The following is a 13,902-nucleotide window of genomic DNA, read 5'->3' on the forward strand; positions in this document are numbered from 1 at the left end:
TCCAGAAGAGAAACTGCCCACAACTCACTCCGAGCGTCTCATGTCTGGCAGCATCAAACAAACAAGCACAGAGAAAGAAACGAGACAGAGGTAGCGGTGGCAGTGCACAGAGGGGGAGAGCAAGCCCAATTCGTTTCACTATCCATCTGCTTCTATGGGAAAAGAAAAAACTCAGCTGCTGAATATTGTACTTCACCAGGCTGGACAGCTTCTTTTGTTGTATGAAAAGAACAAGGAAGTTTCTTCCGCGTTATCTTCTCCAGGAACAAAGTTAGATCATTTTTCTGGGTCAAGCTAGACACTTTTCTGAGATTTCTGCTTTTGTTCCTTTCTCGAAGGAACGGCAGAATGAAGGAGAAGTCGTTTTGCTTAGTAATTAGGCATTCTTGAGGCAATCCTACCGTCTTTATCAGAGGGGCCGCTCCACTTTGCACCCAGCAAAGATGGTTTTGGAAAAAGGTGGGAAACGGTTACAGAGGAACTGCCCAGAACTGGGTCTTTCAGACAGGTACATGGGAACAGGGAACAAGGACTCTTCCTGCAGAGTGAAAGGAGCAGCCGAGCCCAGGCGGCCTCCAGGAGGGGAAGCCCTTCCAGCAGGAGGGAGTGCGGCCAGGAAGCGGCTGCTGTGGCCCCGGGCTCTGGAAGCCGAGCACGGCAGGAGAGCAAGGCCGCCGGGCCCCGGCAGTGCAGGCACGGGGGAGACGGCGGGCTGGGGCCCAGCTCACCTATGGGTTCTTCAACCGGGACGAGAGACTTCAGGAAGCTGAGCCAGAAGATCACTTGATTCAGCTGGATCTCATAGGGTTCCTCCAGACTAAACACCACCACGTGGATCGACGTGGGATCATTGGCAGCAAAATAATCGTAACAGCAGAAATACACAGGATTTCCAGAGAACTCCCACACGCTGAAATCGCCAACTCCTACAAAGAGAATCAAAGATTACTACCCTGAGACGCCACCATGAAATCAGAGTTTTTCTTGGCCCTCGAGGGGTTATGAGTCGCCCTAGCAGTGGTCTCTCTATCATTCAACTGTGTACCGAGCCATCTCTGTAAGTACCCATCCAGATATGCAATAGTTACATACCAGTACATATCTATGTCTGCCTCTATAGCCATATCTTTTATATATATATCTATGAATCTTTTTATCTGCTGATCTGTTTTCCCAAATACCGACCCCTGTATGCCAGAGCTGCCAAGACAGAGAGCACACAGCAGGCTGGCTTAAACACAACCACCGACTGCCTCACAGTTTGGAGGCCAGAAGTCCAACATCAAGACGTCTGTGAAGATCTACAACTCCCGGGAAGATGGAAGACCAGAAAGACACGGGACCGTCTTCTCTCCCAGAAAAACAGCTAAAGGACAGGTAGAAGCAGCCTGGAAAAAACTCTTATAGGGTTTAGGACACCTGGGGAAGGACTGGTGCTGCCCAGAAGAGAGAGGGACAGAGGAGAAGAATCACAGCGACAAAACTGTGAGCTAAAAAAAAAAACTGGGAAACGGACTTTGGCCCAGTGGTTAGGGCGTCCGCCTACCACATGGGAGGTCCGCGGTTCAAGCCCCGGGCCTCCTTGACCCGTGTGGAGCTGGCCCATGCGCAGTGCTGATGCGCGCAAGGAGTGCTGTACCAACAGGGGTGTCCCCCGCGTAGGGGAGCCCCACGCGCAAGGAGTGCACCCATAAGGAGAGCCGTCCAGCGCGAAGGAGGGAGCAGCCTGCCGAGGAATGGTGCCGCCCACACTTCCCGTGCCGCTGATGACAGCAGAAGCGGACAAAGAAACAAGACGCAGCAAAAAGACACAGAAAACAGACAACCGGGGGAGGGGAGGGGAATTAAATAAATAAAAATAAATCTTAAAAAACAAAGCAAAACAAAACAAAACAAAAAAACTGCGGGCGCCCTCCCCACCCTGCAGATACGAGAATTCTCAGGCTTTCGGGCCAGTGGCCACAGGCAAAGGGCGCCCCAGGGATCTACCTTCCAAGGAAAGGGGAAGGAGAGGACGTAGCCTAAGGCGGGCTCAGCTCTGACCCACAACTTTGGTCTGCTGTGTCCCAGGAGCCCTTCGCGGCTGGGTGGGGCCAGGCCATTGTCGTTGGGTGCCAGCAAGGGGCTAGAGGGATCTGAGGCTCTCAATCTCCTTCTCTACCGACCAGGACCGGTTGTTGAGGACATAGAGGGGAGTGGAATTATTTCCTACCTGGGGAAAAGGGAGGGGGCTGCCAGCAAAGGCTGGAGAACCGCCTCTGAGAAGTCTGAATTATGAGGCTCTTAGCCCCCAGGCAGGATCCTCTGTCACACTGATCTGGTCCAGGCTGAAGCAAACACTCCAGCAGGCATTGAACTGAGAGGGCTGCCCAAGGGCGCCATCTGCTGGCAGACCCAGGGAGTGCAGTGAGGAAATTAAAAGGCACTGGCCTTTTCAGGCCTTTACAGCTTCTCTCCCCAAGGCTTTTCGCAGCAGGTCTACAACCCATAACTGGGTCCAGGTCCCAGATTTGACCAACTAATAGGGACAATCCTAAAGACCCAGAACAGGTTTAACCAAGAATCAAAGAAGAGCTGCAACACTGAGCTGCCCGCCACTAAATCCCTACGAAAGAGAGAAATTGAGCATGAGTAAACTCACCACCCTAATCAGATGCCTAGACATGAGCAAAAATTATTACAAGCCATACTAAGAAAATGGAAGAAATGGCCCAAGTGAAGGGACATATCAAAGCCCCAGATGAGACACAGGATTTGAGACAACTAATCAATAAGATGTGCACAAATTTCCAAAATCACACTAATGAGTTGAAAGACAATATAGCTAAAGAGATAAAGGACATCAAGAAGACAATGAGTGAGCACAAAGAAGAATTTGAAAACCTGAATAGAGAAGTAACAGAGCTCATGAGAATGAAAGACATGATAGGCAAGATCAAAAACACATTAGAGGCAGACAACAACAGACACAAAATGATAGAACAATAAGTGACACCAAAGACAGAACAGCTCAAATTGAAGAAAGAAAAGAATAGAGATTAAAAAGAATGGAAAAAAATTGAGCAGGGGCTCAGGGACCTGAATAACTTGAAGTGCAACAACATACATGCCATGGGAGTCCTAGAAGGAGAAGAGAAGCCAAAAGGGACAGAAAGAGTATTTGAGGAAATAATAGCTGAGAATCTCCCAACTCTTGTGAAAGAAACGAACTTACACGTCCAAGAAGCGCAGTATACCCCAATCAGAATAAATCTGAATAGACCTGCTCTAAGACACATACGATGCAGAATGTCAAATGTCAACGATAAAGAGATAATTCTCAGAGCAGCAAGGGAGAGGCAAACCACCACATACAAGGGATGCCCAGTAAGATTTATATGGATTTCTCAACAGAAACCATGGAGCAAGACAGTGGTATGATACAATCAGGATACTGAAAGAAAAACTGCAAGCCGAGAATTCTTCATTCAGCAAAACTGTCCTTCAAATATGAAGGTGAGTTTAAAATATTCACAAACAGAAATGAAGAGCATTTGCAAAGAAGAATTCACCTTTGCAGGAAATATTAAAAAGAGCCTTAGAACCTGAAAGAAAAAGACAGGAGACACAGGCTTGAGAAGGGTATGGAAGACAAGAATAAGAGAAAGGATTACCAAAAGAATGAAAAGACAGATGAGGGAAACGGACTTTGGCCCAGTGGTTACGGCGTCCGTCTACCACATGGGAGGTCCGCGGTTCAAACCCCGGGCCTCCTTGACCCGTGTGGAGCTGGCCATGCGCAGTGCTGATGCGCGCAAGGAGTGCCGTGCCACGCAAGGGTGTCCCCCGCGTGGGGGAGCCCCACGCGCAAGGAGTGCACCCCGTGAGGAAAGCCGCCCAGCGTGAAAAGAAAGTGCAGCCTGCCCAGGAATGGCGCCGCCCACACTTCCCGTGCAGCTGACGACAACAGAAGCGGACAAAGAAACAAGACGCAGCAAATAGACACCAAGAACAGACAACCAGGGGAGGGGGGGAAATTAATTAAATAAATAAATCCTTAAAAAAAAAAAAAAAAGAAAAGACAGATGAAAATAAGATATGACATATGAAAACCAAAGAAATAAATAATGCATTTCAGTAATATCATTGAATATGAGTTTACATTTATATGATTAAACTTCCCAATCAAAAGATATAGGCTGAGAGAATTGATAAAAAAAACATGAGCCACCTGTACGCTGCCTACCAGAGTCTCACCTTAGACCCAGGGATACAAATCAGCTGAAGAAAGTTTGGAAAAAGATACTCCAAGCGATTAGTAACCAAAAAAGAGAGGGAGTAGCTATACTAATAGTGGACAAAACAGACTTTAAATGCAAAAAAATTATATATTAATAAAAGGGACAATCCACCAGGAAGAATTACCAGTCATAAATATCTATGCATCTAACCAAGGTGCCCCAAAATATATGAGGCAAACTTTGCCAAAATAGAAGGGAGAAATAGACATCTCTACAATAATAGTTGGAGACTTTAACACATCATTCACATCATTAGACAGAACAACTAGGCAGAAGATCAATAAGGAAACAGAGAACTTGAACATGATAAATGAGTTAAGACCTAACAGAACATATACAGAACACTGCACCCGAACTCAGCAGATTATACATTCTTCTCAAGTGCTCATTGATCTTTTTCCAGGATAGACCACATATTAGGTTAAAATGCAAGCCTCAATAAATATAAAAAGATCAAAATCATACAGAGCACTTTGTCAGATCATAACAGGAAAAAAACTGGAAATCAATAAAAGATGGGAAAGAGGTAAATTAGCAAATGTGTGGAGGCTGATCAACACACTACTAAGTAATCAGTGGGCCAAAGAAGAAATTTTACGTGAAATTAGTAAATGTACTGAGACGAATGAAAACGAGAATACAACTTATCAAAACTTATGGTATTCAGCAGAGGCAGTCCTGAGAGGGAAATTTTTAACCCTAAATGGCTATATTAAAAGGGATGAAAGAGCTAAAATCAAAGATCTAACTGAACAACTGGAGAAACTAGAAAAAGAACAACAAGCCACTCCCAAAGCAAGCAGAAGGAAAGAAATAGTAAAGATTAGAACAGAAATAAATGAAATTGAGGACAGAGAATAATAGAGAAAATCAATAAAACAAAAAGCTGGTTCATCGAGAAGATCAATAAAATTGACAAACCCTTAGCTAGAATACCAAAGAAAAAAGAGAGAAGATACAAATAAATACAAGTAGAAATGAGAAGGGGCAAAGTTATGACTGACCCCATGAAGATAAAAAGAATCATAAAAGAATATTATGAGGAACTGTATGCCAACAAATCAGACAACCTAGATGAAATGGACAAATTCCTAGAAATGCACAAACAACCTAGACTGATACTACAAGAAATACAAGAACTCAACAAACCAATCACATTTAAAGAGATTGAATCAGTCCTCAAAAATCTCCCAAAGAAGAAAAAGTCCAGGAGCAGATGGTTTCAGAGGTGAATTCTATCAAGCATTTTGAGAGGAATTAAACCAATCCTGTTTAAACTCTTCCAAAAAACTGCAGCGGGAAAATTAACCAACCTATTTTATGATGTGAACATCACCTTAATACTCAAGTCAGACAAAGATACTACAAGAAAATTAAAGACCAATCTCTCTAATGAACATAGATGGAAAATTTCTCAGCAAAATACTTATAAATAGAATCCAACAGCATATCAGAAGACTTGTACATCATGACACAGTGGGATTTCTTCTGGGTATGCAAGGTTGGTTCAGCATAAGAAAACCAATCAATGTAATACACCACATTAACAAATTGAAGGCAAAAAAACCACATGATCATCTCAACGGATGCAGAAAAGGCATTCGACAAAATCCAGCATCCTTTTCTCATAAAAACACTTTGAAAGATAGTAATAGAAGGAAAACTCAATATGATATAAGGCATATACGAAAACCCCACAGCCAACAATGTTCTCAATGGGGAAAGATTGAAAGCTTTCCCTCTAAGATCAAGAACAAGACAAGAATGCCCACGGTCACCACTGTTATTCAGTATCATACTAAAAGTTCTAGCTAGGGCAATTAGACAAGAGAAAAAAAAATTAAAGACATCCAGGTAGGAAAAGAGGAAGTAAAACTCTTACTATTTGCAGATTACATGACCCTGTATTTTAAAAAATTTGAAAGTATCCATGACAAAGCTACTTGAGCTAATAAACTAGTTCAGTGATGTGGCCGGATACAAGATCAACACGCACAAATCAGTAATGTTTTTGAACAATCTTAAGAGGAAATCAGGGGGGAAATTCCATTTACAATAGCAACAGAAAGACTCAAATATCTAGGAATCATTTTAACCAAAGAAGTACAAGACTTACAGGCAGAAAACGACACAACAATGTTCAAAGAAATCAACAAAGACCTAAACAAACGGAAAGACATTCCATGTTCATAGGTTGGAAGGCTAAATATCATGAAGATGTCGAACCTACCCAAACTGATTTATTATAGATTCAATGCAATACCAATCAAAACTCCAACAGCCTACTTTACAGAATTAGAAAAGGCAATTACTAAATTCATTTGGAAGGGAAAGTGCACCCGATTAGCCAGAAGCATTCTAAAAAAGAATAGCAATATGGGAGGAATTTCACTGCCTGACCTTGAAATGTATTACAAAACTACAGTGGTCAAAACAGCATGGTACTGGCATAAAGATAGACACTTAGATCAGTGGAACAGAATTGAGAGTCCAGAATTAATCCCTCACCTCTATGGCTAACTGGTTTTCAACAAACCTACCAAAGCCATGTTAATGGGACAAAAGAGTCTCTTCAACAAATGGTGTTAGGAGAACTGGATAACCAAAAGAATTTGAAAGAGGACCCCTATCTCACTCCCTATACAAGAATCCACTCAAAATGGATCAAAGACCTAAATACAAAAGCCAGGACCATAAAACTACTAGACAAAAAAGTAGGGAAACATCTTAAAGACCTTGTGGTAGGTGGCGGTTTCTTGGACCTTATACCTAAAGCACGCACAGCAAAATTAAAAAAAAAAGATAAATGGGACCTCCTCAAAATTAAACATTTTTACACCTCAAAGGACTTTGTCAAAAGGGTGACAAGGCGGTCAACACAATGGGAGAAAATATTTGGGAATCCCATATCCGATAAGGGTTTAATATCCGTGATATATAAAGAGATCTACGTGTCAACAATACCACCACAAATGACCCAATTAAAAAATGGGCAAAAAAACTGAATAGAAATTTGTCCGAAGAAGAAATGCAAATGGCAAAAAAACACATGAGAAATGTGCAACATCGGTAGCGATTAGGGAAATGCACATCAAAGCTATAATGAGATATCATTTCACATCTATCAGAATGGCCACTACTAAAAAGACAGAACTACAAGTGTTGGAGAGGATGTGGAGAGATACATGTACATCAAGTACTACGTTTCCATTTATATATAATGTAAATATAAGTAAATTTATAAAGCTGTAGTTAGATTAGTGGCTATGAAGGGCTGGGTAAAAGACTGCTAAGTGTTTCTTTTTGGAGCAATGAAATTGTTCTTAATTTTTTTGTTGTGATAAATGCACAACATTGTGATCATACTAAAAGCTATTGATTATTTACTTTAGATAAATCATATGGTATGTGAATATATCTCAATAAAACTGTTTAATAAGCAAATAATTGTGTAAGAGGAGCCAGAAATAGCAGTATGTACAGCGGGGGAAGTGTAGAGCGATACAGGGGTAAAGAATTTTTTGTTTGCTTTTTATTATTATTGTAATAATGAAAAAGTTCTAATGATGATTGAGGTGATGAATGTACAACGATGTGGTTATACTAAATATTACTGAGTATACAATTTGGATGAATTGTGTGCTTTATTAATATGTATCAACAAAATTGATTTGTTTAAAAAATAAAAAGTTGGCAAGGGCTTCCCTCACTCAGGTGTGTGAAGACTGCTGAGGGGCCACATGGAGGTTGGAGGACCAGTGCGTTTAAGTCTTTGATACCGTGATGTCCATTCAACAAAGAAAAGGAATAAAAACTGAATAAGTTTCTGAGGTTCATGCAGCACAAGAAGCAAACGTGAATTTGGAAAATAAGTTGCCGTCTGGTTATACCAATAGGAGATTATGGAAGATTCTATCATTTTCAATTGGTGGGACCATGGCCCTTTGCTTTAGACTTCTTACATCTGTCTACCTTGTCACTTTACATGAAAATGATGCATGGTTTTCTAATATTAAGACATGGGGTTTTTATGACCCTTGTACAATTTACATCTTAGTGCCTCCAGTAGTTAGCTGTGTAGATAAATGACCAACAATGCAGCTGTGCCATGAAGACTCCAACTGCTTGAAAGCCATGGCTATAAAGACTTTTGTGTTTATTTAAAAACATCAGAAATTTTATAATCAAGTGAGACTCTTCTTTTTCATTAACCTATTTGAATGATGCAGCAGTCACTCTGAACTAGTATTTTTCCGACTTGATTGTGAACTTGGTGCTGTAGGTCATGAAGAAGTTGGCGAGGGCGTCCCTTCTCCTGGGCGCATTCTGGGGAGGGCGATCCTCTGTCCCCTGGCCATCGCCCTCTCTCTCTGGGTATCTTCTCGTTTCTGCTGACACCTGACTACTGCCTGTGTTGGAATTTCCTCTCTGAATGGCCTCCATGGATTGAGACCCACCTGATTCAATTTGGCCACACCCCAACTAGCAACACCTTCAAAAGGTTCTATTTACAAATGGGTTCACTCCCACAGGAATGCAAAATAAGAATGCGAACAACGCCTATACCATCTGCATCTGTATTTTTACCTATATGGTTTCTACTTGTAATACCTTGGAGTGGGACACACATGGACACACATGGGGACAGGGCTGTATGCATTCATGGAAGTGTGTGTGTGTGTGTGTGTGTGTGTGTGTGTGTGTGTACGTACCTACTTAACCATTTTGCCCAGACAAGAGTCAACGAGCAAACTGCCCACTTTGGGTTCTCCATCATCGAACTCACAGAATCCCAGGGAGGATTAAATGATACAACACAGGTAGAAAATTCCTAGACTCAAGTATGTGTAAACATTATTTTTTTGGGGGGGGAGAGGCAGGCTATAAAACATTAAACATAAAAGTCACTACGCAATGTATTGGATTAAATGGTGATGCCACCCACCTTCCAAAGATGGGACACCTGGTCAGCACTGGTCAGAAGAGGAGTTTTGCGTGGAAGGACGTGGGTGGCTACTGGCCTGTGGGGCAGCCTGGCAGGCATCTGATTGTGCCTGAGGTGGGCTGAGCCACAAAACACTGTTAAGTCCTAACTCCTGGTGACTGTGGCCCTGTTTGGAAATACGGCATCTGCACATGTAATTAGTCAAGATGATGAGTGTCCTTGTAAGAGAGAAAGAGAAAGGAGACAGAAGGCAAGGAGGCCACGTGCCGAGGGATGCAGAGCCTGGAGGGGCATTTACAGCACCAGAAGCTAGACCAGACCTGTCCCTAGGGCCTCAGGGAGTGTGGCCCTGACGCCACCTGGGATGTCAGTCTCTTAGTCTCTGGAACTGCAAGCAAACAAATTTCTGTGGTGAAGCCAGCCAGCTTGTGGTATTTTGTTACAGCAGCAACAGGAACCTAATACAGTGCCTTCCTGTAATTCTTGCCCTTTGTCCTTATTCTATGCCAGAAATTCTGAGAGCTGAGTCATTTCCTAAGATCTGAAGAGTTTTCCAGAGTGTCCTCTGAAGCACAGACACTCCTGGTAGGGTGACACTCAAGTCAACAGCTGAGGCCTTGGGGTGGAAAGTTCTGGAACACAGAGCTGGTCCTTTGAGCATGAGGAGGCTCATGCTTGAGGGAGGCTTGGAGAAGGGCATCAGGACGAAGGGTGGGAAGGCTGGGGGTGCTGAGGACAAGCTCTCCTCTCACACACCTTCAGGAGCCACTGTTGCTCTGGGGAGCCCATAAAACACTGAACTTTTAAGGGGGCAAGAGGCAGACAAATTGAATACTGTTTCATTAAGGCCAGGGTTTCTCAAAGTGGGGTCCCAGGCCCAGCAGCATCAGCACCACCAGCCTTTGTCAGACCACCCAGCCCTGCTGACTGAGAAACCCTGGAGGTGGGGCCTGGAACCTGCCTTCTCAAGCCTTCCGGGTGATTCCGACACACACTCAAAGTTTCAGAGCCACTCTCTAGGTCATAAATGCTCAGTCTGTAGATTTCACCGAGGCCAGTACCATAAAAGGTCCACATTCAGAGGAAACCAGCTGCCGTTTTCCAAGGGCCTCCCTGACCCTCCTTGTACCCAGCCCTTGGATAGGTGTAAACCCATAAAATCCTCGCATCTTTCTGATGTTGCCTTATTAGCCCTGTTCTATAGATAAGGAAACTGAGCCTCAGGGCATGTGCCTTTAAGGAGCACTTTCAGGATTAGCATCAGCTGTTGACACCCTGACCTGGTGCTTATAAGGGTGGCTCAAGTCTGCCTCTCAACAAGGCAGGGGACTTGTGACTGGGACCAGCTGTAGAAAGTGTGGTGCCTTCCTCAGAGGCTCCCTGGGGGGGCACAGGACCCTGGGGACTCACAGGGCACAGCCAGGAGGAGGCAGGGGTTTGCTGGTGAAGTAAACCTTCTTCTGTAATAGTTAAAACTTTGCTCCCTTGGAATTGTGTGAGAGCCAAGAACACACTTAAAATATTTCCTGGGAAGTGGACACGTTAGGGAACTGAGCTCCAGCCTACCATGTGGTAGGTCGCTGGTTCGGTTCCCAGTGCCTCCTAAAGAAGACAGCAAGCTGACACACCAAGATGAAGTAATAAGAGACACAAGAAGAAAAAACATAATGAAAGATATCAATAAAGCAGGGAGCAGAGGTTCCTGGTGCCTCCTAAAGAAAATGAGCAAGACAGCAAGCTGACACAACAGGCAGGCACAGCGAGCTAACGCAATAAGATGATGCAACAAGAGATACGAGGAAGGTAATGAAAAACACAACAAAAGCAGGAAATGGAAGTGGCTCAAGTGATTAGGCACCTCCCTCCCACATCAGAGGTCCTGGGTTCAGTTCCCAGTGCCTCCTAAAGACACAGCAAGTGTAAACAACAAGGGGATGGGGAGAGAAAAAAAAAATCCACCTAGGGAAAAAAATTGCCCATGCCTGTACCACAGCATTAGCTACGACCGTAGATATATTTAAAAATAATCCTTTAACGCTTAGATGTATTAAACTACCATCAAGATCATATTTTATTAGACTTCCCATTCAAGTGGGTGTTCTGTTCTACTTTAAAAAATGTATTAATTTATTCAACAGTCATCTCTTAAGGACCTACTGTATGCCAGGTGCTTTGCTAGATGCTGGGGATACCATGGTGACTAATTTTACTTTTTATTATGGGTGTCAGACAACCAAGCTTAAGTCCTGGGTCACTCCCAATATCAAGTGTGCATTGGATTTTCTTCCATCCCTTGTTCAGATGTGACACACGGTTACCAATCTGTGTCCTCCCAAAAGACACATTCAAGCCCTAACGCTTGGTCCCGTGAATATACTCCTACTTGGAGGTAGGGTGTCAGAAGATGTTACTAGTGAAGGTGTGGCCACACGGGATTGGGGTGGGTCCTAATCCAATACGAGTGGTCCTGTAAGGAGAAGCGACGTGGACACGGCCCTGGGTGGAGGCAGAGACCGAGTCACGCCACGAGCCGAGGTGCATCAAGGTGCCGGCGCGCCGCCACCAGGGCCCTGCTGCCGACACCCTGACTCGGACGTCCAGCTTCTAGAACTGCGAGCCCACAAAGCCCAGCCGTCCTAAGCTACGCAGTCTGTGGCCCTGTCCGGGCAGCTCCGGCAAGCTAGACAGACCCCATGCAGGACGCGCTCCCCCAGGGACACCGCGGTCCTGCCCCTCTGGGCCCGGTGCGGGGCCGGGGTACCGTTCAGGTAGGCGTTCTGGACGTCGATGGCCTTCGTGCACTGGTCGTCGGCCGAGCAGTGCGGGTGGTGGGCCGGGGCGACGAACACCTCCAGCATGCCCTTGGTGAGGCCGGGCTCGAACATCATGCTGCGGCTCCGCACGCTCACGTTCTCGCAGCCAGGGTACAGGTTGTTGATGCTCACGGAGACTGCAGGGAGAGAGACAGGGGGTGACGCCACGCCCCGTGCAGTGGGCGCGCCTGCCCTCCCCCCGGCCTTTGCCACGTGCTCCCCTTTTTCTGGAACATTCCCCATCTCCACCTCCCCACTTGGGCTTTGGCCTGGGTTTCCCAGGCGCGCTGAGTGGCTTTTCTGGTTTGCTCCGTGGGGCGGTCTGAGATTATGAATCCCCCCGAAGGAAAGATGATGTCTGCAAGCCAATCTCCTGCTCCGGGTGGCATACCCTGCGATTGCGTTAGATTCAGCGCAGCCGTCTTGATTAAATTACCTGTTACGATTAGGGCTTGGGTTCAGTAGCGTGGGTTGAGTCCCTGCCCCCTTGGTGGCTGACAGACGGACACTCTCTCAAGCAGACACACGGCGGGGAGAGAGCTCCCGTCGGGTTTGACCCTCGGCCCAGGGAGAGGAGCCATCCGCCTGATAGTTTGCAGCTGAGAGGAAGCCCTGAGACAAACCCTAGCCAGCCTGCAGCTGAGATCGGGAAGAAGCGGGGCCCACGGAGCCTGAGGAGGAGGAGGGAGCCCAGGAAGGAGGCGAGGCAGAGGCCAGCGGCCATCTTGCTTCAACAGACTCTGTGAGAAAGCAGCCTGGAGCTGGACTCTTCAGGGCCTGGTATCTGTAAGCATCTACCCCAGATAAACACCCTTTATAAGAGCCAACAGCTTTCTGGTACTTTGCACTGGCGGCCCCTTGGCTGACTGATCCACTCCTGCTGTGTGGTGGAGAGATGGACCCCTGTGCACTGCCTGGCATCTCCCAGGCGTCCCAGCAATTTGTTTCCTGGTTAGAGTCTCCCAACAGGAGGAGCCGGAAAGGGTGGAAGGAGAGGACAGCGGGGCCATTTCTTCCCTGCCGTTCCTCTTGGAGTAGTGACAGCGATGACTCTACCTCCCTCCCACTTCTCAAGGGCTCTGGCTTTCTCAGTACCAACTTTTCCTCCTTGTACCTTTCCAGACCTAGAGGAGGTAATGGCTCCTGCCTGTTGCTAGCCTCTTGCTCTGTAATCTCTTGCCTGTTTCCTGGAAAATTTTTTTTTTTACTTTTTACTTGGGAATACGGTTGCAAAAATGAAACAAATCCCACATAGCAAGCCCCAACCTACTCTGCCCAGATAAACAAATTCACCAACTTTTAATGTCACATTGCCATATCATTCTATCATCTATCCATCTATCTGTTTGTCCATCCACCATCCATTTTCTAAACATTTGTAAGTAGTATGTATACATCGTGCTGCTTACTACTTCCACCTACATTTCCTAAAAACAAGGATATTCACTTATGGAACCACCTTAAGTGCAGTTATCAACCACAAGAACTTAACATGGATAGAAAGCTTATAGTCTGTAGGCCAACTTTTTCATCACTCCCAATAATGTCTTTCTTTTTTTTGAAGGAGATACTAGGAATTGAATCCTGGGGCCTCATACATGCAAAACAGGCACTCAACCGCTGAGCTGCACCCCCCGCTCCAATAATGACCTTTTGAGCCTTTTCTCCTCCATTATGAGATCCCACCCAGGATCAGGGATGGTATTTGGCTGTTACTGTTGTTCCCGTGAATGATGCCCGTGTCGGTGTGAGTGGTCCTTTCACTGAAGCCCTTTGGGTGGATTCTCCTGCCAGCACCATGACCTATGCAGGGGAGTACCACTCTTGTGCACAAGGTTGTTGTCGGCTGAATGGAAAATGACTT

At 45.4% G+C, this 13,902-nt stretch overlaps 1 protein-coding gene across 4 annotated transcripts in view; it reads right to left on the reverse strand.

The window, feature by feature from the left end:
• The window catches only part of DAPK1 (death associated protein kinase 1), a 219,725-nt gene that overhangs the window by 9,636 nt on the left and 196,187 nt on the right, over positions 1 to 13,902 (reverse strand). For all 4 annotated transcript variants that reach the window (XM_004470926.4, XM_004470925.5, XM_004470927.3 and 1 more), the window contains exons 21-22: positions 11,987 to 12,175; positions 729 to 926 (exon numbers count right to left, since the gene is read on the reverse strand). In XM_004470926.4, coding sequence (XP_004470983.1) covers positions 729 to 926; positions 11,987 to 12,175 — 387 coding nt within the window. The remainder of the gene's footprint in view (positions 1 to 728; positions 927 to 11,986; positions 12,176 to 13,902) is intronic.

The sequence above is a fragment of the Dasypus novemcinctus genome, chromosome 8 (genome assembly GCF_030445035.2).
Source record: "Dasypus novemcinctus isolate mDasNov1 chromosome 8, mDasNov1.1.hap2, whole genome shotgun sequence".
Taxonomy (NCBI): domain Eukaryota; kingdom Metazoa; phylum Chordata; class Mammalia; order Cingulata; family Dasypodidae; genus Dasypus; species Dasypus novemcinctus.